The following is a 27,747-nucleotide window of genomic DNA, read 5'->3' on the forward strand; positions in this document are numbered from 1 at the left end:
TCTAACTCTTTTTGTTCCAGAAAGGGTGTTCTCTGGACAGCTTGTGTTCTGCTCTGCGGACGGTCCGCCGCTGAGGCGCGGACGGTCCGCAGGACTTTCGATAATTTGATCCAGAAACATTGCTGTCTCTGCTTGTTTTTTTCTAGGATGAACTGCGGACGGTCCGCTCTTTGGGAGCGGACGGTCCGCTGGCTAATTTCAGTGTTGTTTCAGAGACTGTTTCGTCTCTGGAGTTGTGGAACTCTTAACGGCGGACGGTCCGCCGATTATGCGCGGACTGTCCGCCAGGGCTGTAACGGCTAGTTCTGACACGCATTTAATGCACTCTGTCTCTCTGGCTTATAACGGCGGACGGTCCGGTTTTTGAAATCGGACGATCCGCGATCTCGCAGAAAAGAGTGTAACGGCTAGTTTTTGATGGGATGTCTATATATACCCAATGCCCGGCCATTGGGTCACTCTCTTGGCCATTTGGACTGCATTCTTGACACTATAGAGCTAAGACATCCCTCTCTCACACACACTTGCTAAGGATTTGCATTTTTGAGAGTGAGAGTGCTTCCTAGTGCATTGCATCAAGAGTTTGAGCTTTGTGGCACTAGGGAATCTTCAAGCAAGGGTCATTGGCTTGTTACTCTTGAGAGTTGCCGCTCCCTAGACGGCTTGGAGAAGGTGATTTCGTGTGCTTCTTGAAGGAGATTGTTGAGAAGCCCCGATTTCGGTTGTGAGAGGTTTTGTGCTCACCTTACCAGAGTGGTGAAGAGCAACTCTAGTGGAATCGAGGTGTGGAGTGGTTCCTTGTTTCAAGCCGGCTCAAGATCAAGAATTTCTTAATAGAGGAGCGGTTGATTCTTGGAATCCACCTCAACGTGGATTAGGGGTGACCGGCAAGTCATCAACACCACGGGATAAATTTATGTGTCAAGCTTGGTTATCTCTCTTGCTCACTTTAATTATTATTTTATTTTGAGCAATTTACTCTACTAGAGCTTGAATTGTATCTTGTCACCCTAGGTTGCAAACCTTTCTAGAGATAGTAGTATCTTGACATAGGGCTTTCTTTTGTTACTAATTAAATTTCTCTAGTGTTGTTGATTTTAGTTTTTAACCGCCTATTCACCCCCCTCTAGTCGGTGTTCTTGATCCTACAATATGAGTGTGAGTGTGTGTTAGTCAAAATATTACATGATGACTAAAAGTTATTCAAAAGACTAAAAATATTACATGATGACTAAAAATTATTCAAGCAACAATTAATCATCTAATGGAATATTAATGATAGTTTTCTTTACAATCATCCCTTCATTATGATGATGGCGTATGTAGGGAGCGTCCTCCTGGGCTAAATGAGTACTTGTGTCAACATCCATTGCGAACGGTGTCATGTCCTCAGCCTTATTGTATTCTTCTTCATCCATGACATCATCGACTCCCACAATTTTTCTTTGCCTGCCAGAACTATGTGGCACTTTGGCTCATCATCTTCTGACTTGTCCTTCGTTGATTTGCTAGAGTTGTCCTTCTTAGATTTGCTGGACATATCCTTCATATAGAAAACTTGAGTAATATCTTTGGCTAGGACGAACGGTTCATCTCGATAGCCAAGCTCTTTGAGGTCCACGTTTGTCCTTTATCCCTCTTCTCTGGATGCAGGACGGCTCTTTGTTTCATACGTTGCAGGTCTTTGCGCGTTTCCAGTGTCTCTTTCGGCTTACCATACACACCAAGGAAGCTTAGCAGGTTCACACAAAGATTCTTGGTGAGGTGCATCACGTCAATTGCGTTGCGTACCTCTAAGACTTCCCAATAAGATAAATCTAAAAAAAATACTATTTTTCTTCCACATAGGTGCACGTCCTTCAACACTTGGCACCGATCTGCTACCAGGTCCCTTTCCAAAGACTACTTTTATATCTTTGACCATTTCAAATACCATTTTCTACAAATGTGCCTAGTCTTCGTACGATGATCTGTCTTCCACCATAATGAGCATGCTTCTTTCTTAATAGATGCTTGATAGGAAGAAATCAACGATGGCCCATGTACACAATCTTCCTACAATGCTATAGATACATGCTGTCGCTTTCATCTAAATAATGGGTACATGCCTTACAACCCCTATTGGAGTGTCCAGATAGGTTGCTAAGTGCAAGCCAATCATTGACTGTTACAAAAAGCAATGCACGCCGGTCAAAATGTTCCTCTGCATGCGGATACCACACACGAATCCCCTCCTCTTTCACAGCAAAAGAAGATCATCAACCAATGGTTTCAGGTACACATCAATTTCGTTACCAGATTGTTTTGGGCTGGGGATAAGCACCGGCATCATAATAAACTTACGCTTCATACAAAGCCAAGGAGAAAGATTGTATATACATAGTGTCACAGGCCAAGTACTATGGCCACTGCTTTGCTCACCGAAAGGCTTCATACCATCCATACTTAATCCAAACCTTATGTTCCTTGCATCATCTGCAAAAGTGTGGAATGTTCTATCCACCTTTGTCCACTGGGATCCATCAGCGGGGTGTCTCAACATATTATCTTGCTTCTTCGTTTCTTTATGCCATCGCATCAACTTTGCATTGGTTTTGTTCATGAACAGACATTTCAAACGTGGTATTATAGGAAAATACCACATCACCTTGGCAGGAACTCTCTTCTTGGTATGCACCCCCTCAACATCGCCTGGATCTTCTCGAGGGATCTTATATCGACATGCTTTGCATACCGGATAGGCATCCAAATTGTCATACTCCTTACCACGATAGAGGATGCAGTCATTAGGACATGCATGTATCTTTTGTGCTTCTAATCCTAGAGGACAAACAGCACATCTTGCCTCGTATGTTGTTTCAGGCACTGTGTTACCCTCACGGAGTAGGTTTTTTATAAGTTTCAGCAACTCCTCGAATCCCGTGTTAGAAAAACCTTTTGATGCCTTCCATTGCAACAATTCCAATGTGGTACCCAACTTTTTATGCTCTTGTTTGCAATCTAGATGCAACAATATTCTGCAGTCCTCCAACATATGCTTCAGATCCTTGGATTCCTTTACAGTTTCGCATACTTCCTCTGCTTCGCGCAGCATCTAACCAAGATCATCTTCTGCAACCTGTGCTTCAGCATCTTCTTCAGGCTCACCCATTGTAGTATCTTCAAAAAAGGCACCGTAGTAATCGTCCTCAAAGTGAGGAACAAAATCATTTTCTTCTTCATCATTCTCCAGCATAACCCCTCTTTCTCCATGCTCGCTCCAAACATTGTAGTTGGGCATGAAACCATTTTTGAAAGTGACTGTGAATGGTTGTTGTTGACGAGTAATCATTCTCGTTCTTACAGATTCGGCATGGACAACGAAAGAAACCGTCATGCTTGTGTTTCTTGGCTACATCGATGAATTCGTGCACGCCATTAATAAACTTCATTGAACGCCGGTCGGCATTGTACATCCATTACCGACTCATCTGGAAAAATAAAAAGTAAATCTACAAATTACTTATATTCAAATGTACGCCATTTCAGTACAATGATCAAATAAATGAACAAAAATGAATAAATTCTAATAATTACAATAACATGAATAATTATAAGGTTCAAATATCCATCAGGCACCATGATTAATTAAAAGGTCTAACCGATCATTAATCATTAACCGATTATTGAATACAAAAGTCAATAGAATTATTTTGACACTCTTCAGTTTTTTTTCAAACCACATCACCACAAATAGACTTTTTGAGATGACTGTTTGTTTCTGAAATGATTTTTGTATTTCTTCCAACATAGCCTTCGGGATATTAAAATCTTTCAGGCTGACATAAAACCCTAGAGAATTAAAGTTTCCAATCAACACTGGCTGCAGCAGATTCAGAAATTGAAGAGCCTCTTCTTGAACCTTCATAGATAGAATAGAGGACACCAAATAAATGAAGGAGTCATGAACAAAATCTTTATGAAGATACAACTTTATAACATCATTTATAAAGTTGGATCTTAACAAAAATTGTATCGATACCTAGTTCACCAATTTGGTGTCCTCTCTCTTGCTGAGAAGGGTCCATGAGAGATTCTCCAGTTTCTGGATGTGCTACAACCGTTGTTGACGGAATTTTTAGTTCTCAATGGGTTATAGTATAAACATGAAAGATTTTAATATTCCTACAGTTATGTTGGAAGAAACACGAAATTTTTTGAGAAATATACTATATATACATCATTAGAGTATCAAAATAAATTAATTATAATATGTATAATAATTATTATAAAAATAATAAATTAAACCAATTGCCAACTACACCTGAATCATATAGTATCTACATCTAAAAAAATAATTATCACATGTCTAACAATTATTGTATCAATAATAAACTAAATAGATAGCTAACTACATCTAAATCACTTGCAAACTAAAACTACAAAAATTAATTAGCAAGTGTATAACAATTATAAACCAAATCAAAGGCCAACTGTACCGAAGAAAATTAATTGCTAGCTCAAGCAAAAAATTTCTAACCTTTTTAAAAAAATTGCAAAAATTCCCCTCCCCTCCCCTCACCCTGATGATATGAACATGTTGAGTTCATGATAGCTCGGGGAGGGGAGAGGATCTGGTATTTATAGGCGGAGGCATTAGTACCGGATCATGGCTCATGGCATGACCCGATGTTTATGGTCAATCATTAGCGTCGGTTCGTGCCATGACCCGGCACTAATGCCGCTGGGGTTATTAGGCACGGGGTCATGGCACGAACCGGTGCTCATGTTCGCTGCATAGGCACCGGGTCATGCCACGACCCGGTGCTTGAGGCCCTGCGAAGCCTTTGGTACCGTGTTGTGGCACAGCATAGGCACCGGTTCGTGCCATGACCCGGTGCCTAAGGCTGTCTCTAGGACAGCGGTCGTTGCTGCCGGCTGCAACAGCAGGCGGTACTTTAGGTCTGGATTTTTGGCCCGTTTTCTAGTAGTGTATACTAGGAGACGCCTTCAACCATTTATAATGACACTGCAGGATGCATGGGTACAAGATCATTGGTCATAGGCACATTCTGAAATCAGCCGTGGCAGATATTTACGCCGAAGTTTTGGTGTACGGCACTCCCAAGTTATCACAAAACTAATGCTCCAACCCACCAGCTAGCATATTATGGGTCTATATATATATGTACAATGGTGTTGCGAATTTCTACAGAAACTTGTGGGGAATACAAAGGAAGATAGAAAGTCTAAAATGCTAGAAGGTATAGATGAAACTGAGGGCTAGGAGTGTGAGGAGGCGGGAAAGAAAATAGTACAAAGTAGCCGGGATCCTTTTAAGATAAAACACATGTGCATTAGAAGTTGTGTGGCAATGCAACATCCGTCGCAAGATGCAGAGCCAAAATAATGTGTCGTTTAGAAAGCCCATGACAAAAGCTCTAGCTCGTCTATACGACCCAGCTTATAATCCAATTTTTAACTATCCAATCACAAGCTTATAGGAAGCTATAAGCGGATTGTAGCTTATAACAATCTGGAGAGAACAATCTAGAGGCATCCTAAGGCTCACCATGACGCATGCCATTCCTGGTATTCGGCTCGACATTTTCTTCACTAGCATTTGGACGTACGAACAGGCACGAGATTTTGTCTATATTATTGATAAGGAAGAGTGTTTACATGAGTTTTGATTAGCCAGATTTTTTACAAGTCGAGCTTATTCTCGTGTTATTATGGATGCTATGTGCTTGGGGCCCGCTCTCGTCCTTTTTAATTTTTGCTAGCCGCAGGCTGGTCGATTGATGTTAATACCAGAATCTGAATCCTCCGTGTCGATACCGTATCTCTTTGTGATGTAGATATACTTGATACTCCCACCAACCGCCATCAATATCTTCCCGCGTATATACACGCTGCCATCCATCACTGACGATATATTAGAGGCATATGCATTATATTCGTGCCACTAAACATCCAACTCTATATATGCAGAGAACTGTTCCAGATCTCTATTTATCAATGTTCGAAATAGCCGGCTATGCCCTTTAGCGGCTGGGTCTTCCAAAAGCTAAAAAAAGCTATAGCCGGCTATATCCTCAAATAGCCCCATTTAGCGGTTTAGCCAAAATACATGTCAAAATCAGTGGATTATGCACATATAAACATGAAACAGGAACATTTTAGCATTAAACTGATAGAAATCACAAAGGGTTGATTGCTTCTTAGCTGCTGCTCTCTTATACATCTATTTTGGGCCGATGTGTACCAATATTGGGCCGGTCCGTGCTGATTTTTGGCCCAGGTTATGTGGCATCGACGAGGCCATTTAGCTGTTTTAGCTGGCTAATAGCTGCTATTAGCGGGCAATAGAGTTTAGCGCTAAAAGGTGACTATCCTAGCCTCAGAGCTTCCCAGACGCTATATCCGGCTATAGCCTCCTATAGCCAGTTATTTTGAACCTTGCTATATATGTATCAATGATCAATCTATCGTTAGTTGCTAGCAACATGCAGGCAATAGAGTTTCACGGTTGGGAATTGGAGACGTCGGAGAAGTAGTGGTTGCGCCGTAGCATCCTTTGCGTTATTAGTACTGCTGCTATACCTGGTACTGAAGAAGAGATGCAGGGGACAGAACAGGAAGTCTAGGAGAATGACAAAAGAGAAGCTGGGCCGCGCTGCGGAGTACGAACCAGACTGCCCAACATCAGGCTCGCTGGTAGTGAGTGGGCTAATAAGCCCGTGCAAGGTTAAGTCACGCGCTCTTTCTTTGATTGGGATGCGTGTACGAGAGAGTAGCGAGATGATGCCGTGAGCAGACGGGTAACAATTTGTAAACCAAAACCTCATGAACTATCACTAAAAAAAAATAACCTTTCATCGCGCTTTCATCACGCACGTTAATACCGGATATATTTTGATTCGGTACTAAAGCTAGCAGGAACTATTTTAGTATCGGATTCAAATTGAAAGCCCGACTAGTATTAAACGTGCCGTATGCCCGGTACTACTGCTATGTTTATGTTTTTCTAGCAGTGTATCAATCCCATCTTCCTCCTCGTTCTAGTGTACTTCTGCCTATCTCTGCTCTGATTGTTCCCCTCGATCCCAACTGATGTCCTTGCTCGAATGCTGCTAGCACTATTCATACCACAATCATACGAGCTCATCATTTCTTCCAACAAGGAGCCATACTTGCATGTGTTGCCGTGCAACTACGCCTTGCCACGTTGTGATAATTTTTTAGCAACTGCAGATTTTTTTTTTTGGAAAACTGCAGAAAAATAAATCGGAGTCATATGCTAAACATGCTGCAAAAAGATAGCGGCAGCACGGAACGTTTTATGATAGATTTGAAGTTAGTGTCGAGTAACATTTGTCAAGAGAGTATCTAACGAAGTTTTATATTTATATATATATAATCTATTCTATACGCATTTATAGCTACCTCTAGATATGTATCTCATGATGTAGAACGTAGCTGATCAAATGAAAGGTATGTACGAGGTGTATATGATTATATTAGACCATCTATGATGATAAATACGTTGGGTATTTTATCATACATAGAGTATGTAGACATACTCAATTTTATATACTAGTACTATGGTATAATAATATATATTTAAAAAATAGGGATTCTTTTGAAATTTTTCATACATACTCATTGAAATATCTTAGAATAAGTATATAAACATACTCAAAAGCATATCTATTTTTTAAATATATCATGATTATACATTAGTACTGGTATATAAAAATGAGTATGTTTATATACTCCATGTATGATCATATACTTAGAGTATATACCATCATAAATAGTCTAGTATGATCACATAAACCTTGTAGTACGTTTCGTCAGGTCAGAAATCATAAGATACATATGTAGAATTAGCTACAAGCGCGTGTAGAATGGATTTTTTCTATATATCTATATACACACGGACATGATGAGGCTAAAATGCAACAAGGTGCATTCTCTGTACAAAATGCACCCACCCTGCAGTTGCAACCGAGAGACTACATCGATTGCAACTGGGAGAATAGACCAATCGCAACTGGACAGAACTGATTGCAACTCAGACCACCCGGTTGCAACTGGATGCGAACCGGTTGCAACTCAGACCGATCCGGTTTGCAACTGGACATGAACCGGTTGCAACTTAAACCAACCCGATTGCAACTGGACATAATCTAGTTGTAACTAGAACTGTCACAATTGTAACTGAGAGGGTGGGTGCATTCTCTATACAAAATGCACCCAGGTGCGTTATAACAAAACAATATATATATAGTGTTTTGTTATATATATAGATATATGTGTATATAGATAGTTTCGTTATATATATATATATAGAATAAATCCACCTTCTCGGTTGCAATTGTGACAATTCTAGTTGCAACTAGATTATGTCCAGTTGTAATTGGGTCGGTTTGAGTTGCAACCAATTCGCGTCCAGTTGCAATCGGATCGGTCTAAGTTGCAACTGTTTCGCGTTCAGTTGCAACCAGGTTGGTCTGAGTTGCAACTAGTTGGCGTCCAGTTGCAACTGGCTTCGCGTCCAGTTGCAATCAGTCCAGTTGCAATTGGTCTATCTTCCGGTTGCAATCGATGTAGTCTCTCGGTTGCAACTGCAGATGGGTGCATTTTGTATGGAAAATGCACCTTGTTGGATTTTAGACGGGGAGAGAGAGAGAGAGAGAGAGAGAGAGAGAGAGATCAGAATGAATCATTACACTGTCGACCTGACTGACTTTTAGACAAGGGTTTGTTTGGATGCCTAGCCCAGCCCGGCCCATTTCCAACAACCTTGCATTGCACGACGCTAGCTATCTGGCTCCCCGCTTGTCTATACTATACTAGTATACTACTAGCATATAGCATCGATGTATCCGCCCAGTTACGCCGGCCACCAGCACCAGACATCCAGTTCTCTGTATCAATAGTTTAGTTAGTCTCTAGCAGTATGCAGAAAAAGAAAAGGGAATAACGAACAGAGTTTCAGGACTGGGAATAGGAGACATCGGAGAAGCAGCTCTTTCTTGCGGTCCGCCGGTCCGGTACATACGAGCTCAACATCCCTCGCATGTGTTGCAGCTACGGCCGTAACAACCGGAAAATTAGACGATGCAAGAGACAGCAAACAGGCCCAGCACATCGTACGCTAGCATACCGACTTGACTTCCATTCTAGATCAACTAGCTAGTAAGTAACAGATAGGCTCACAGTCATGTGATTGGGGCTGCAACTGTAAAACATAGCTGCGATAGGCTCACAGCCATGTGGTTGGTTGAGCGCTTTTACTCGATGGATTCGATGGCATTATCCCTGTATCTACTTTCTTACGAACATCTATGTACACCCATAAGCTCACTGCTCACTTGAAGTTATGCCATTCATCGTGCCAACTCATAGACAAGAGGTTAGTTTCACTAGCTGTCATACCCGACCCGTCACTTTTTCCGCTACCACAGCAACGCTGGCCATCTTGTAGTTCCGGCACCCTGCATATTAAAATGTATAGATTCTTGCACACTGCATGTTTGAATGAAACTCCACTGCATGCCCATCGTATCATGTGCAGCATTTGCATCTAAATTAAACCAAACTTGAAGCCAGGGGTGGAACTCAAACAAACATGCATAGAGCGTGCTTTGAGGCGACGGCCTGCTCACACACTACTGTAGTAGCTGAAATGGCAGATTCACCCGCTACGTTACAATATCTCGCTCCTTATACTGGAGCGGACTGGAGCAGATAGGGAATCAGAGACATCGGGAAAGAAGCGATTACACAGTATAGGATATCTGCTCCTGCTTTGTTCATCCGACCTACATTGAGGCCTCATGGACCTGATGTTCAGAGGATCATGGTCTCATCAACATTTTCGTGAAGTTGTTGTGGTTCTATGCTCAGACATAGCTGCATCCAAGAATTACTTAAAAAGATTACGTCCAACGTAGTCTTGTGATGAGCACTTAGACTCGAGAACAACAAAGAGTTGTCTTCTTGTTAGAATTCTGTAAATCATATACAAAATAAATAAGCAAAACGCTTACTAAGGTTGTCGTGAATAAGGATAGTAGAATCAAACCACCAATTAAGGCGTGATAACATGGTCCACGCTATTCAAGATCAGATTATGACTTAAAGTTATAACTAATTAGGAACTGGTGACCAACCATGGTCACATGAATTCGTACAGTAATCCCACTTACATAATGCATGACCTTGTTTACAAGTTTCTATAGATACAGTTCTGCGACTTCGCAATTGCATGTCATAGGTCTCAATCTCTCATAGTTACAACAGATATCCTCATTCTCAGAGGCAACACAAAATTGATATCTGGTCTAGTTGAACATTGGTCTATACAACTACCCTGTTGCCCCTATTCACTTGCATATATATATCTGCCTTGTCCTGGCAACTTCAGCAATACGTAACGAGGGTTTCTCCATCAGTAATAGCTTCCGACTAAAAAGCAAACAGCTTGCTAGCAAATAAATGGGAATTTAGGTCAAAATTCAAGCTTATCGCCCACAAATTCCTTGGTAGGATCATGATCATGCAAGAAGCCATGCTCCATCGGCGTCCAGGTACAAATATAATGCCACTGACGCATGCTGGTTTATATGACTAGATGAGATGCTTGGTGTGCCCCGTAGCGATTAGGGGAAGATGTGTAGATGCCATTTGGGCCATCCTCACTGAGTCCACGGATTTTTGGCAGCACAGTTGCATGTCCAGAAAGGTCGTAGCCCTTCTCAATCTTTTCAGCTTCAAGGGGAAATTCCTCAAGTGTCTAAAAAATACAAATGTTAAAACATTGCAGGAAAGATAAAAAGATGAACATGGAAGAAACTGTGAATACCCTGTGTGCCTGCTCAAGGACTTCAAGTGTTTCTTGAATATGCTGCCGTCTGATAAGTACTTCATCAGTTTCCCTCATCAATTCATTGAGCAGGTTCTCTCTGCACAACACGTCATCATTTCAGGATAATTCATATGTAAAAAGATGTAACTAGAACACTTAATGAGAACTGTTCATAAGTAAGTTTAAAACTGCACCTGTATAGTTTGCGAATTAAAAAATTGTGCAGATCCCGCTTTGTATGGTTCACCTGTTTAAAAACAAAGCTGTCAAACAGCAATTTCACCAATAAACAGTAACCCAATATTACATCCCTGTTGAACAAGGATCAACAAATGATCGTTTTTCATGCACAATGGCTTCGGTGCAGGATTTATATGATCTTCAGAAAACAATATCTTAGTCCATGCAAGAAATCAAGAATATGCTCACTGGTAAACAAAACATAAAACTGATTTCAACATGAGATGCTATGGAAAGTAATATACATTGATTGCATCTGCAACACTCGCAAAAGGGCCTCTAGCCTAACGGTTAGAGCACCTGGGTAGCATAGCCTGGGTTCAACTCATAGTGGGAGCAAATTAAACGGAGCTGTATTTAAAACAAGAAGTCCCTAGCCGGCTGTTTCATTTTATACGACAACTGTGGTTGTGGTTGCCTTTAGTGAAATGCACGTGGCTCACATGTACTGGACACCTTTGGCGCGTCCAGGCAGGCAGCCTTTGGAGCACTTTTACGACCGGGCCAGGAAGAGCTTCTTAGCGCAAAGCTGTGGGGGCGGCCTTCCCCCACCACTCACTATCCTAAATAACTAGCTCTGCTATAGCTTTTTGAGACCTCAAAAGCAACACTCTACCAAAAACAACCATCACACTAAGCTACGGCCATGAAATAGACCACTATCAATTATCAACAATACAGCCAAACACCTTGTAGCAGTAATATCTGGCATTATGCCACTTTATGTTTTTCTCATTCTCACTTCATGATGCCAACTCATGTAACGGAAAAGATGTTGTACCAAGTTAAGAAAAATGGATTAATTTCAACTTAAAATACAGATGGTACACCAATGAACCATATTTTAATCAAAACACAATCAGTTGTATCACAAAAACATTCATGTATACATATTAGAAATTTATTGGACTATATTTCCCTTGAGTTCATTTTTCTTAGAGATTTTAAAAATATATTAACTGCTTTCACATACTACAGAAGCTGTGTTTGGCATGAAATTTAACCAATTTTAAGTATTATTATGTCCGATTTATAAGCTTAAGATTCCCATTCCTATGTCCTGATTAGACAGCAATTTTAAATACTAGGTTTAGAAAAATCCTCTAAGTAGGGTTGCTTCAACTTCAAGTACTAGAGCTTTATCTTGACCTTTGGCGAAAGAGATTAAATATCACAACCGTAGAATTACTGCATGAGAAAGCCGGAAGTATATAGTACCAAAGTAGTTTTTACTGATATCACAGAATTGAGGAAGGCAAACTTACCAGAAAGTGCATTACAGCCTTTGGGATTGCATCCTCGATACTTTTTCTGACAATGTCATAGTACGATTTGATCAATAGTTTCACAATAGCTACCTCTGTTGCATCCTGCTCAGTTTCTGATGGCTTCAATGTGATGGGTGGCTGGTACAAACATGGAGAGCATTCAGATGTTAAAAATTAAAACTAGATGGATTCCAACTTCTTACCTCTTTTAGCTGAATGATAGAGTGTAATTTGCTTGATGGACTCCCAACTAACTGTGAATTACCCATCTGACTTCCACCACTCAAACTTGTTCCTGTATTTTCAAAGTAAGATGATAGCATAAAAGACAATTTTGAGCTACAGCATTCAAATTAATTTATACACTGCAATTTGCAACTCTAGAAGAGGATAGCATGGTACTTTTGAATAGAATATACTTTAGGATCAAAGATTAGCCTTCTCATATACGGGACTATGCAACTTTGGTGGCACCAAAAGAGGGTAAGGTTAGGTAATTGTTTTAGAAATTACACAATTGTATGTCTAATCTAACCTCACCACTCAACAATAGATTTATCAACCAAAATGTATTCATGTCAGCTTTCGACTCAGCCAAACCTTAAGAATAGATTACAAAACCGCCATTGCTCGGGGGAATAAAGGGTATAATATTAAAAAACTACCACTTCCAGGTACCACTGTAACTGATTGAAACTCATATTAAACAAACATGGGGCTATGGACAGTTTCCACTTCTTGGCAAAGAAACATGGCTTACAAGCAATCGGCTGCTTTCTTCAGACACTATGAAAATTCAAAAAATAAGGAAGTAGGGTGGTCATCCACAAGATTAGCTCTATCCAGTTTAGGGCATTTTCAGCTGGGAGTCAATTCACCATCTGAACATGCCAGGAATAAATAGCAAAACCACACCGAAATGGAAACTCAAACCCTCAGACTATTCAACAAGTGGACATAGTACTGAGTTATTCATAGAATAAATAGTTGGTTGAATTGTTATAAAAAAAATGGTTGACCTAAAATATGATTGCATATAAATTAGTACAGTTATGGCTCCAGAGCAAATAATAATGCTTTAAAAGGAACACTGCGCGCAAACAGCTGGCATATCTAGTGAAAGAAAATAAAGATCAACTAAATGCAACCCAAATCAACATTGCGCTTGCACAGAAATACACAATAATAAAACTAATAGAGCGAAATGAATGTGATTAGCACAATTACAGGTGAGCAATTTACCTGCATCCATATCACCCTGCAATCCCAATCAAGCAGAAACAGAGGACAGGCAAAGAAGTCATGCAAAAAAAATAGTAAATACCTTCATACCCAAAAAAGACTTAGACAATAAAATAATAGTATTTTAATTTCTGCTAGCCTGTTCAGATGTAGCTCTTCTGTTAGCATCTCTTGCGAAAACAGCACGTGACTTTTGGCCTCTTTCAGCAGTTAATTGTATCTCAGAGCCAACAATAGTACCATCCTACAGCCAAATGGTAAGCAGCAATGATTTTGTGCAATGAATGCTTTGAAATAAGTAATATCCCCCGCCCACCTCTATCAGGATTCAGAGCCTATCTATCAAGGCGCAGACAGAACCTCACATGAGGTAAGTGCCTTGTGCTTGATCCTCAATCCCTATCCCAACCCACACCATGTCAATCCAGTAATCTGCATAGGTTTCAGGGTAATCATGCCAATTGAAACATTTTTTTCTCAATTAACCATTTACTTCATTTGTGTACTATGGAATTGTTATTGAACAGAAAATATGAACAATAAATAAAATAAAGAGTAAAAGTTTGCAGCAGCCCCGAAACTTTTCCAGGGTTATAATTGAAGTCCTAAACTATTAAAATGCAGATCTGGATCCCTAAACCTGGCATGCCAATTGATCATCTGTCTTCCTATCTCTCCTCTGTTGTTGACTCGCTGCTGACAATGGGGACACCTCTCTCACCCCACAGCTCAGCCACCACCATTTATTGCTTTTGTCTAGATGGTTACACACTAACTAGGGAGATTTCAATATCAAGCGCCACACTTGCTTTAGGGACCCTGGTGTATTCTATTCCAAAATAAACTAACTCTTGTAGCAGAGCATTACAGAACGTTCAGGTACAGGAGAAATGAAAAGCAAAGTGGAAGATTTTAGTCGCAAAGGTACAGCCCAACATTAGAGCATTCAGGCCCATAGATTTTTCCTTTAATCTCTTTAATAAGTAGATGCAACATTACAAAATATAATGTGGAAACAGAAGTACCTTATGAACTGATAGTGAAGCTGATGTTTTGGGAGGTAGAACTTCATGCTTAGCAAGCTCAACAACCTTGGTGCCCCCAACAAAGCTTGGATGCGAAGTATTTATATAATCCATCTGAGACAGGTGTACAAAACTTGTCAGTACTCACAAAACATATGAAAATAAACAAGAATACAGATATTAAATATGTGAATGCACAACAGCACAAGTGCAGGTCAAACCAATGGATTCCATATTAGCATGTATATGCAATTTATAGAGATCCCGAATTCAATACAAAAAAAAATGTTCAGCACAGGACTAGGAAGCTAATCAAACATCTAACTAGTAACTAGTGAATTTGTTGCCAGTGAGACATGGGAAATTTAACAGCATTGGATGGAGAGATAGTCTGCACATGAGTACATGACAGATGCTGGTCTCATAATTATTTCTTGGAAGGGGAAAATGAAAATCTTCCATAATACTATACAAAAAGAAGACAAATTCTCTGTGATTTAACAAGATTTAAGCAACATTACAACTTTGAAAAGAATACAGATATCAAATAGTGCACAGTAAATATATTAAATTTGATGCTAAATAATTTTCAATGTGAAAGATATCCAATGGTTAATGATTACCTTCTGCTAGAAGAATACAACTGAGACAAAAAAGACTTTTTGTGGGAGCAATCCAATGGTTGCCTATAATTGGAAGATCAGAACTTTGGAGAGTAAGCACTTGCCTCCATTTCAATGATATGGGTTATCATTGTTTCTGCCGGTCGAAGACCGTCTCTCAAGAAACTGCTAACGACTTCACTCATCCGCTTTTTCAGAATTGGAAATTTCTGAAGCTCACTGGTTAAGCAACCATGGCTAATCTGCATCCATTAGGATATTTTGAACAGTTTAAGTGCAGATTCACAGAATATAAGCATACAACAGAGTTATGACACATACTTTAATTAACTCATCATAGATAAACTGGGCACACTGAAGACTTGGATCGAGTAGACGACCTATCTGCTTTCGCACAAGAATCTCAAATGGCACCTAAAATTCCACAGAAAACATAAGGAGTTAGGCAAAAAGAACACAGATTAGAAATACCAAACATAATCTAGCCAAGCACAAACCTCGGGCAGAAACATAGCACCTTTTGGGCCACCAGAATTCTGGATGGTTGTGCAGATATCTTCATCAGTAATACTCTTGCAAGGGTCAACTTCCTGCTTGTACAAGTAGGTAATTAAGATCTGCGAACTACCCAAAATCCGGATAAAGCAGAACAACGATGCATATCCTTGCTAATGAAATGGTGGAAATACATAATGATTTGTTCGATGGAAAGGCATCAGACCCAATCAATTCAGATTGATAGGAAAAAGGTTCATTTTTCCAACACATCCAAAGGGATATCCCCAGTCATCCGTACAAAGCATAAAGTAGCTTGTGATGCCATACAGTAAGGTATATATAATAATATGACAGCACAAAACTATGATATTGGCAATCTAGAAATAGAATGAAAGGTATTATTCTACAATGCACTGCAGCACATTTTTTATCCCGGAGCATGTTAGTAAGGGGAGGTATAAAGTCAGACTTAGCAACCAAAAGATAATATGACCACAATTTAACTGCCCTTCAATAATTAATACATGATACAACTTAATGAGAGAAGTGTTCAGTACCAGGACTGCAGGAAACTTCTCATAGCTACAGCAAGTATCTAAAGGAGCACATCTCATTTTAACTATATTGTCAGTAATATAAAGTTTATTAAAGACCTAGCTTAGTCTACATGAAAACAAAAGGGTGAGATTGCATCATTAACTAGAGGTTGGGATCCACTATGATTTTGTCCTATTCAAAAATTAGCACACTGCTTCAATGTCCATTTCTCAACCCATTTCAGAATTCTCATCCTCATGCTCTAAGTGATTACTGAGTCATCCTCACACTCTTAGTGATTACTGAGTCATCCTCACGCTCACATGCCTGCTAGCTAAATATGTAAAGTTAATGCTTTTTACAGACCTCCAGACTCTTGACAAATATTGACTGAAAAATGTAATGAATCCTTGCTCCACCAGAAAGTTTATCAGTTGAAACCCTATTTTTCCCCTCCACCATGGAAGAAAAAGCTGAAAATAGGGGGGGGGGGGGGAACAATGTTAATATAGCTTTGAGAGAATTTAAACTGGAAGATAAATAGAAGACATCACATTCCATGAGCAACAACCTTAGAAAATAAGAAAGTACTTTAAATTTCAACATGATGTAATCTAAAGAGTTACATATTAAGAAGAACAATAAGTAAAAAAAAAACAGATGACTACTAGAGTACTAGTCGTTGCAGCTAGAACAATATAAGAATAATAACTTAAAATCCTTTAAATGTTGAATGGGACTACAAATGTTTGTTGCAACCAGCGAATAGGCATCATTATAATAGAAACCTGTGCTTCTAATATCAAAATAAGGTGCCAAATAAAACAAAACGTTGTAATTAAGGTTTTTATGAAGGCAGAACAAATTAGCTTCTCACCTTCACAATATTTTCTCAATATATTCAATAGTTTGACTCCGTGACCAGCCTGCATCCATCAAGATCAAAAATCTAAGATTAAAAGGCTAATGGTGTAACTACAGTATATTTCAAAAAATTACACAAGTGTGTTGAATAAAATCATTTCAAGAAAATACTCCAATTTGATCACTTTTAAGGTCCGTTTTGTTATATGTGTTATCATCTGACTGCCACATCCCACTTATAGAAAGTCATGCGAATCACCACATAGATTGCCTCATCAACTGTAGTGGCATGACCTGAGTGACAGGGGAGACAATGCAGTATAACCAAGTAGATATGTGTGAGTCTTCTGTCAGAAGGCAGTCAGATGACAAAAGGTTTAAATCTTCTTATTATTTCTAGTAGATTTGTGTAGTGTTTACTCATAGAGTAAAACACAGACCAACATGTGCAAGAGATAGGAGACCAAGAAAGAGCATGAGACTATGGTAATGAAAGAAATCACACATTTGCAAGACATATTCAAGTGGTTAAAACAGAACAGAGCACATGATACTCATATGATGTGATACTCTTGTGAAGATATTTAAAAAATAGCAAAGGTATATATAGTTAATACATCTTAGTGTACCATGTCAATCCATCATGATGCATATATTACAGTTTTAGAAGCATTGAGGCATCTATCAATGTAATTACCGCTGATTCTACAGTATCACCATAGGCAGCATGTTCCTTCGCAACTGCTACCAACTGAGCATTTATGCGAGTTTTCAAGCCTGGAAGCATATCTGTGATGTGCTTTAGTAGAATCTACAAAAAACGACCATGATAAATCATAATCAGTTGCACAGATAATATCATAAGAAATATACTGACATTATTTGTAGAAACATCACAAATGTAAACAAAGGAGTTATATACAGCATAACCACAAATGGTCAAATGTTGCAGTACCAAGGCCTTAAATCGTGAAATAAAATACCAATCATCATAACAAATTCATTTATTATGTCATTATGTGATAATTAATAATTAATATTCTAGTCTAGGCTTCAAGTTTTTATTTTTAGGGTATTTGATAGTCTGATTATGTCCTATAGATTTGAAAATTTCACTTTAAGCATGAGCATATTACTTCAAGTCATTATACTGCATCAGTTGAGAGTTGAGACTTATTCATTCTTCATCAGATTAGAGACTGCGAAAACTTTTCCAAGAAACCCATGGTTTTAATGTTTATTCAGAATATTAACAGATAAAATCCAGGGTGGAAAAAAAACAGCGTATACAAAGGCAAAGTATAATGAGTAGATATTTCACAGTAATACCATATTTAGCTTCTTGGCCAATTGAGGAACACCACAACAATGTGCAAGACCATGATAAGCCTGTTAATTAAGCATAAAAAGATGAAAAAAAATTAGGAAAATATGCCCAATCCACAATAGAAAACATTGCAGAGATAAAATTAAATTTCGTGACATACAGGTAGAGTCGAGAAGAACTTCTCCTCAAAAGCAAGTGCATCTTTGACGCTTCGGTTAAAGTTGATATCCTGTTGCAATCAACTTGTTAAAAGTAAGAACATACTCCCTCTATTTTTATTTACATGTCATATTAGGTTTGTCCTAAATCAAACTTGGCCAACTTTGACTAAATTTATAGAAAAGAACAATAATATTTACAATACCAAATTTGTTTCATTGAATCCACCATGAAATATATATTGATAGTGCATAGGTTGGATAGTATAGTTGTTGCTATATTTTTCTATAGGCTTGGTCAAAGTTAATCAAGTTTGACTTAGGACAAACCTAATACAACATGTAAATAAAAACGGAGGGAGTAAAACTTTAGCAGAACAGCTAAGCAGGTACCAAAACCCCTGCTTCTAAGATCATGATCATAGACTCAAAAAAAAATGCCATAGCATATAAACAGTATTTCCAATATCAGAAGTTTAATTTGTCATGGATAAATGACAATGATCTCCACAGTTTGCTTCCAGGAGACCAGGATACACAAAATCAAGATACTTTAAAACTGAATTATTCAATACAAGTTGCATGGATAAACATAATGCTTCCTTGTGATTGCAGGATGTTATCAATCAAGCATTACATGAGAGGATATAGGACAAACTACAACAACAACAAAGCTGTTTATCCCAATCAATCTCGTGTAAGACAGCTATAGAAATAACTAGTAACGAGGGGGGAAATTGACAATCAAATATATCAATGCCTGCGGTTTGGCAAGTAATATACCTCCTGGCTGCGATTTACGAGACCTACATAACCAAGCTTGAGTGGGATCACATTTCCCAGCAAGAAGTTACGAGCATCAGTGCCCCTGTCCATGATATCTAGCTAAAGAAATTGAAACCAGTTTATCAAAGTGATCATAAAGAAATCAAAGGATTTGTGTACAGTAAAAAAATACCTTGGTGATAACACCGATTGTACGAGACCCTGCCAATAAAACAGCAAGCAGTTAAACGTTTACACATAACTAGCTCATTACAAAGGAACTAGCAATCAAATGCATTATTTAAGTTGCTTAAGTACCATCAGGATCAGCAAGCCTTGCCAGTTGGAGTGCATCAGAATTAGCTAGATCTGCATTTGCTGGAGAGACAGCCAAGATAATACAACTTGGATGTTTAATGTATTGCATGATCATTGTCCTTATTCTTGATTCAATATCACTAGGCTGGTCTCCAACTGGCACCCGTGTTATTCCAGGGAGGTCAACCAAGGTGATGTCTAGGACATTTGGTGAAAAGATTTTCAAACGAATTTGTTTCTCAGAAACCCCTTTATTATCTCCAGCTTCTTTGTCCGTTTCAAGCTGAAAGCAATCAATTTCTTTTATCACGCTAGAACATAGGAAGGCATACAAGAAATGTTTCACACATGTTATCAATGGCAATGGTGCATATTTTGCTTTTCGTACTTAGGAAATGTGCTTTTCTACATGATGTTTGTGCCTTTTCACTCGACCAGGAGCACTACATGATGCGCTGGAAGTTAACTAATATTGCAAGAATATACTTTGCTTAGTACCGATATTGTCCATTGCATTTTGAACTGGTTTTATTTGTGCTTGGAGCGTTAGTTTTTTAAAAGTCACTGCTGAAATGCTCTATACAGCGTAGCCTGGCAAATTACTATTATCATGTATGACCCCCTCGCATGGTAAAGGCCATCATCTCTATCATTTGATTTGAGTAGATAAATGGCTAACAAGTGAAACTGCATAGATAGGAATTAAGCAAATCTAGTCCAATACAAATGCATAATAACATGTAAGTAACTCGTGTTGTGGTGCTGGCCAAAAAGAAAAACAAAATGTTACTGCCAAGTTTTGACATGGTAATCATCTTTTCCACAGTACAGGAATAGACAAATGCACGATGGTTGACCATAACTCGCTAAAAGTGCACAGAAATCTTCATACTAAGGTAGTATTAAAAGAAATATGAACCCACCAAATTTAGCCAAAATTTCCTTTTGTTAGTTGTTACCAAAATATTTACATATATCAATATGCTAACGCACCAAATCAGCACCCAGCAGCACATTTATAGGAACTACAGGTTCAGAATGGCTGTAAGAGTACCCCAAAAAAAAAAAGATCCCCTCTCAGCTAAACAGATCTCTTCGCAACTCAAGCATTGGACCAAATAAATCGCCTAAATGCAGCAGAAAGCGAACCTGCACCAACCACAGCATCACGGAACTTACCTGGATCTCGCGCTTGATCTGTTCGAAATCGTGGAACCGGCGGCCGGGGGCGTGGAGGAACTCCCCCCATTCCTCTGAGGCCGAGTGGCGCACGAGCTGGAGCACGAGAGGACGGCGCGTGCAGATGTTGGGCCCCCGCGGAAGGAAGTCGCGGCCGACGAGCGCCTCCAGCACGCTGGACTTGCCGCTGCTCTGCCCGCCGATCGCCGCCACCTGCGGCAGCTCCAGGCCGGCGGCGGCGTCGCCGTCCAGCCGTGCGATGATGTCTTGCAGCCTGTTGACTAGCGGGATCACCGCCTGCCCCACCGTCCCCGGTGCCGCCTCCGCCTCCGCCGCCGACTTCGCCATCGCCGCCGACAGAGTAGGGTTTTCGGAGATGGGTGATTGAGGGGAGGGCGCGGGGTTTTTCTCTTTTTTCTTTTTTTGGATTTTTATGGGTTTACTAAGGTTTGGTTATGTGTGCTTGGTACGAGGTACCGGCCGCAAAACTGCAAGGGAAGCTGCCATTATGAATTTTGAATTCCGAGTAAAATCAATTTTTTTATTCTTTCACGTCTTTTTATCGTGTTCAGTTTATAAAAAATTAAAGAAATATATCCATACGTTGCCACGCTCGACTATCTTGGACTGTGATCGCTGTGTGATAGTACTCATGATTAACTCTTTATTTATTGTTGTTGTGTTATCGATATATCAGCTCAACCGAAGATCCAGCAGCAACGTAAGTAGCATCTTAGCCGCGTCATCGCTAAAATAAATGTATGATCCAACCAGCGCAATCCCAAAATAGATCCTATGGGGTCTAGGCACTGTTAAAGGATCAGACGCATAGGTCGTGGCTGATTTTTTTTGTTCGATGTTGGATTTTTTAAAACAAATTTTATTATATTTTCACCTTTTTCACTATATTTGAGTCCTTTTATGTTACAATATAATATTGTTGTTCAGTTCTCACTATATATCCGCTTCAGATCTACCTGTCAGTGATACATATTAGATGAAATCAAATTTTTCTAGTGGAAACGTTGCATACTTTATAAATAAATAAATAAATAAAGAAAAGAGTATACCAATGTATAAGTGCTTCATGGAGCAACATTTCAAGTAAGATTTCTTTTTCAAAGCACGGTACAAATGGCAAAGCTTATAAATACGTATACACACGTAACCATACCCCTATGAGCATCTTCGAGAGACTGAATTAGCGTAACATACCTAGCCCCTAGCTCTATAAGAACCTTCAAGAGAGTGAGCCGGTAGATCTCAAGATGGATGAATTCACGTTAAACATCTCGCTGCTGACAGGCACATCACCTATCATAAAACAATAATGCTGGTTAAATTTTATAATAAATTTAGAAAAAATATGATCACTTATATCGAATTAGGAACTTAACCTGAATGGACAGGTTTCACTACAAGAAATATTACTAGTTGAGCCACGTTCTGTTCGCTCAAATAACATTTTCTTATTGGCAAGTAATACGTTACCGAGACGAAAATTGCTTTAGTTGGTCTCCTCGTGCTGTCGTGGCACTTCACCGTTCTTGAATCAGCATATCGCGCATACGATCTGCATACTCATTTCGGAAGATGATCTAATACTTTTAAACATGCACGTATCTTCTTTGGCCTTTACTTCCATTTCTACGTGGACAAATATTTTTTTTGCTTCGCATGTTTGGAGCAACTTGTTTAATGTAGAAGGTGACTTGACCAAACATAACATTTCACCGCAACCTAATCACAACAACCATGTTTGGAGCAACTCCAGCTGACTTTTTAAACTGGTATCTACTGCAAATTTGGGAGCTGGATGTTAAAAAACAAATCCAGCAGGACTCCTATTGCATCCTTTATTTTTGAAAGACCTCTAAACTTCACCTGCCGCCCCTAAAACCAGGGAGCTCTCGCTAGCACCCCCCCCCCCCCAACACATAATCGATACAGCACACACGAAAGTTTCTCCTCTGCTTTGCCGCGTCATCCTTCGTTCCTCGTGTGCACATGCCAACCAATAACATTTTTCGTCATATTCGTGTTGTCGGTGCCCTTTCTTGTTCCCAGTGCGCCTCCTCTAAGCTGCAGCAAAACAGGCCTAGCCTGGGTCGTGACGGACGCTATGTCACGCGAGTGAACTCGCGACGTCGCAGACAGTACTCTTCCTCGCGCAGCCGCGCGGCCGGACTTCGGGAAGTGGGGTTGTCGACGGGGACGGATCCAGGCGTGCAGGGGCTGGAGCCCCCTAATAATTTTCAACCATGAATGAAAAAGAGGAAGAAGAAAAGGAGGATAAAGAAGAAAAGAAGAGGAGGGAGAAAGAAGAGGAAAATAAGCTCCCTAGATCTACATTCTAGATTCGCCTGCTCACTAGTGGCCTTAGAAGAAGGGGGAGGGGGGTGGCAGGAAAGATACGTGGCGGTGGCGGGTTGCGGTCGGCGGTTTGACAACCAGTAGGTCCGGAATTGGGCGGGCAAGCGGCGTTCACTCAGGCGGGGGCGGCATCAGGAGCCGCCGGAGATAGGGAAGATGACCGGTGGTGGGGGCGAGCGTCGTGAGCCTTCAGCAACGGCAAAGCTCGCAGTCCCTTACACGAGGAATAGACGCCCCCATGCTGTATAGGCTAAGCCTAACCCTACCCGCCATCCATGCTACGTCTGCCTACCATCCGGTGCTCACGCCACACCGATGTACCTGCAAATGGAATATCATGCAGCCCGTGTCCGATTTTTGAGTATTGGGCCTAGCCGTCATCACCGTGCTCTAAGGGCAAGCATATTGTTGTCTCATGCAAATCCACGTAAGATTTTTTTTATGATGTGGAGGAGAGAGGGAGGAGAGAAAACGAGGTGGTTGTTTCGTGAAACAACTGCTTTATAGGCTAAAATTAAGAACTATAAGATCGCTTACTCACCATTGTACGAGTTGTTGTTGTCATACTACTCATAATATTTATTTTTTTCATTTCACAATTTAAGTGATATGGTACTGCTACGAGACAATAAAAGCGACAATCTAATCTATATTGCAGAGGTTGTCTATTCAGTCATCTCAAGATGATATGTCATTGCATGAACGGTTTCAATATACTTGCCCTAAGGAGTCGGCCATGTGTAGGTCAAGCCACTATGGCCATGTCCAAAGACCATTTGCATGAAGGTCCCTAAGAAATATGAGAACCAAAAAGAAAAAAGGTTACACATTGAGAAAACGAATCCCATCTATTATAAGACAATAGAGACTTAGTACTAGTGCTATTTTAAAATTGGTGGTAAAAAATAGACCCTTGAAAACTCGAGGTAACCCCGTTTGACATTGGGGGCTTTGATTTGGGGATTATTGTTGTCGTTGCTCTTAGCCTCATTCATAGGAGTTCAAGCGTGAACTGTAGTAGATAATCAAGGGCAAGAAAAATGGATATTAACCACAGAATATGTGGTCGTTAATGGTCCAAATATGGTTGTTAAAAGTTATCAACTCCCATAAGAACGTGGTCGTCAATGATCGTTAAGGCTCCATTGTTAAAAGAATTAACAACCACATATAAAACTCCATTGTTATCTTTTTGACGACCAGATAAGTTACCGTCATTAATTTCAAACAAATAACCACTGCCGGAGAAAGGCACATCAGTGCCGGTCACAGGGAGATTTAGTGCCGGTCCCTGTGACCGGCACTAAATGGCCGGCACTAACGTGACAGCCGTTAGTGCCGGCTTTATTGACCGGCACTAACTGCGCGTGTTAGTGCCGGTCTGTTACTCCAGCCGGCACTAACTTGCCCGACCCTGCCCGGCTCCAGGCAGCAAGGTTAGTGCCGGCTGGTATTACGGGCCGGCACTAATCTTTTTTTATTTACCTTTTGTTTTTCGTTTTTATACGTATAGGGTTTAGGGTTTTAGGGTTGATGTTCTTACCTTTTGTTTTTCGTTTTTCGTTCCATTATACGTATGGCTATGCGTATTTGTACCGTATGCGACTACATAATCGTACTTTTTGCATTGCACAGTAATATTAGGACAGGCATATTACACTAATATTATATATATATATTCATCATGTATGGAACACTTAGGAGTTTAAAAGTACTTGACATATTACAAATTAGTAAGAACATCAACTATAGTAATTATTAAATTCCCCGTCGTCGGATCTTTTTCGGCGACGCTTGTACGGACATCGCCATAAAAATTCGCCCTTAGGATTTATGACTTCATCGGAGCAGGAATCCGCATATTGCTTCTTGAATTGCCCTGATCCGAGCCATTTCGATGAGTTCTTCTTTCATCCGCCAATGCTGTCACATTTTTCGAAAAACATGAGAATAAAAGATAATGAATAAAATGATGAGCAGATGTGATTGTGCTCACGTACATTGAATGCCTCCACTGTCATTTGCCCTTTTTCACTTGCAAAAGTGTTGATCCACTCGCATACGTAGTATCCATAAGTTGTTTCCTTGTCCCTGTCTCCAACACTATGGACAAATGTGGGTTAAGATATAGAATTTTTCTGATGTTTATTACGAATGACATTAGTAGCGAGAGTATATTCATACCAGAAAATCAGTCACCCAACAAAGAGGCTCGATTTCACCTATGGGCAAGCCTATGTGTTTGCGGAGGTAGCGATGCTATGCATTATTACCACCTCGATGAGATCTTGGTACTTTGATTTATCTTGCCTTAACGAGTCGTACACCAAGACCTTGTGCTCCTCAATCCGAATACAAAGCAATATCCAATGAAAGCTGTGCATATACATACGCATAACCAATTAATGTTGATTAAAATAGTTATTAAATAGTATTATTAATACGAAGGGATTGAAAACAAGAGGCTAACAAAGAATGACTCACTGATGGTTGTATGGCAAGAGAATGAAGGACACATGCTATTCTTACGCAACCCCCTGTATATATATTGACTATTTCTTCAGGGTTTTGCTCTACCGTTTTCTCGTGTTAATATCGGGGTCGAAGAACCCGGCGTTATGGAAGTTCTTTTTTCGGCAAATTTGAATTTTTGACCTACGGGACACAGAAAAACGGGGATCAGTCAACACACAAGGCTAAAAATAATGAAACGAGAGACAATACTCACATGCACCATACACTCAGGAGGGACTTGTCAAGGGCATCTTGATGGTATAAATCGTAAAGTGCTTTCAAACTCGATATATACTTCACCTGCCCCCCGCCAGAAATGCTCATCTTTAATCCGGGCTGGGAACATCTCTAATTGATTAGCTTTAGATTGCACGGCATACCATTTGTGTAACTCGGCCATTTCGTTGGTAGGAATGGTAATAACTCTGGCCATATCAAAGGTTCACCAAGTACAAACTTTTTCCTGCCGCGGGCATCCTGTAGGGCCTCCCCAAGCAATTGAGCCCTTGTTAGATCAGTTTGCAATATCATCCCAGCCATGGTCAACGGATCTCTTGATTCATCAGGACATTCTTCACGCGGCACTATCAACGAAGCGATCGATTGTTTGGACTGCTCTCCGAGCTAGGGAACGGTCTTTGCATTGATCCGTCGATTCTTGGGGTTGTTGTAGCACTTTCTGATCTGCCGATCATAATCCGACTCCCTTTCTTTCTCCTTGGTGGGATCTTTAATGAAGTGTTTAACGAAGTGTGCCTTCGCAACCGGATCTATTTCTGGCTTCTTGTTCGCAGTCTCCCTCAGTAGCTTGCGCTTCAGTAAGAAGGTTTGAAACGATTCTTCTGCCTCTTTCTCTTCTGGAGCCTTCGCTTTCTTCTTTCTTTGCTGCTTATGAGATGGCTGGACCGAAGGTACCGTGTATGCCTTCTGTCGCTGACTCTGATTCTGTTGTGCGGCTGGTGATGATGCCGAAATTGGCTCGCTTTGTGCGGCTGGTGATGGCGGATCCATGCTGGGGTCCCGTGCAGGCGGTGGAGAAGGTGGGCCAACACTAGGATTCCTGTCATCAGGTGGCGTTGGTGATCTTTGCCTTGAGCACCGAGCGGAATCTGTGGCTGCTTGCACCAATCTATGTCGCGCTTTGGCCAAGCAATCCATGTGTGTACGGCATGTTGTAGTTCTGTTTCTTCAGGACTTATAGGATCGGGAGGTCCAAGTCTTCCCAGCGTTCTTCAGTAATTCGGTCAACAAAGACTCTGGCGAATCCTTCAGGAATTGGCTGGCAATGTATTGTCCTGCCTTCTTCTTGGACTTCCGCATAACCCTCAGCACAAACTTTGAGCTTTTTCCCATAAAGAACCAGAAGCTCACACTGGGTCCTAACGGTAATGTCGTCGATGGGGTCCCTCGTCCTGTCGGCACCCAAAGCAGGTGCTCTGTGGAAGCAACACTGCTACGACGCTGGGAAGGGGTGCTGAACTCCACATTGGCAGCTGGTTGATCCGAGCGTTGCCCAACTGCTGCCTCAAGTGACATTATCCGGTTTTCTAGGCTACAGATCTTCTCTGCCACTACTGCCTTGCTTCTGCATCGGCTTCGGTAGGTTTCGAGATCTCCGGAAAAGCCATATTTCCACGGAACTACGCCCATGCCTCGGGTCCGTCCAGTGTGTTCCGCATTCCCAAGAGCGTAAGTCAGCTCGTCATTCTCTCTGTTGGGCTGGAAGGTTTCTTCTTCCGTACGCCTCATTGCCTCGTCAAGTCTTTGGGCAGCCCTCTTAGTACGTCGCTAGTCACAACATTCCAGTGTCGGGTTTAGTGTGCCTCCATGAGCATAGAAGTAATACCTTGCTCGTTTGGGCCAACTCAAGGTCTGCGGTACGATTCCTTTTGCAATTAAATTATTTTCCATCTTTTCCCATTTCGGAACAGCAACCTTATAACCTCCAGGCCCAAGTC

The 27,747-nt window shown here is 40.5% G+C and overlaps 1 protein-coding gene across 1 annotated transcript; it reads right to left on the reverse strand.

Moving 5' to 3' along the window:
* Window positions 1-10,112: 10,112 nt before the first annotated feature.
* Window positions 10,113-21,250, reverse strand: LOC112900020 (dynamin-related protein 3A-like). The gene is made up of 20 exons (XM_025968718.1): window positions 20,903-21,250; window positions 19,724-20,006; window positions 19,599-19,627; window positions 19,424-19,525; window positions 18,643-18,711; window positions 18,485-18,544; window positions 17,853-17,966; window positions 17,169-17,217; window positions 16,658-16,764; window positions 15,754-15,846; window positions 15,578-15,670; window positions 15,361-15,498; window positions 14,634-14,747; window positions 13,748-13,852; window positions 13,609-13,624; window positions 12,570-12,661; window positions 12,364-12,504; window positions 11,053-11,105; window positions 10,856-10,955; window positions 10,113-10,786 (listed from the first exon to the last, which is right to left on the reverse strand). The coding sequence occupies exons 1-20, from the start codon at window positions 21,248-21,250 to the stop codon at window positions 10,613-10,615; spliced, it is 2,280 nt and encodes a 759-aa protein (XP_025824503.1). The 3' UTR covers window positions 10,113-10,612.
* Window positions 21,251-27,747: the final 6,497 nt, after the last annotated feature.

Source organism: Panicum hallii, chromosome 7 (assembly GCF_002211085.1).
Source record: "Panicum hallii strain FIL2 chromosome 7, PHallii_v3.1, whole genome shotgun sequence".
Classification (NCBI taxonomy): Eukaryota; Viridiplantae; Streptophyta; class Magnoliopsida; order Poales; family Poaceae; genus Panicum; species Panicum hallii.

Coding starts and splice junctions, on each gene's coding strand:
- LOC112900020 (XM_025968718.1), bottom strand. CDS start 21,250: ATGGCGAAGTCGGCGGCGGAGGCGGAGGCGGCACCGGGGACGGTGGGG. Junction 18,712..19,423: donor TCGTAAATCGCAGCCAGGAG/GTATATTACTTG, acceptor TGATTGCAACAG/GATATCAACTTTAACCGAAG. Junction 17,967..18,484: donor TGGCCAAGAAGCTAAATATG/GTATTACTGTGA, acceptor CGTTTTTTGTAG/ATTCTACTAAAGCACATCAC.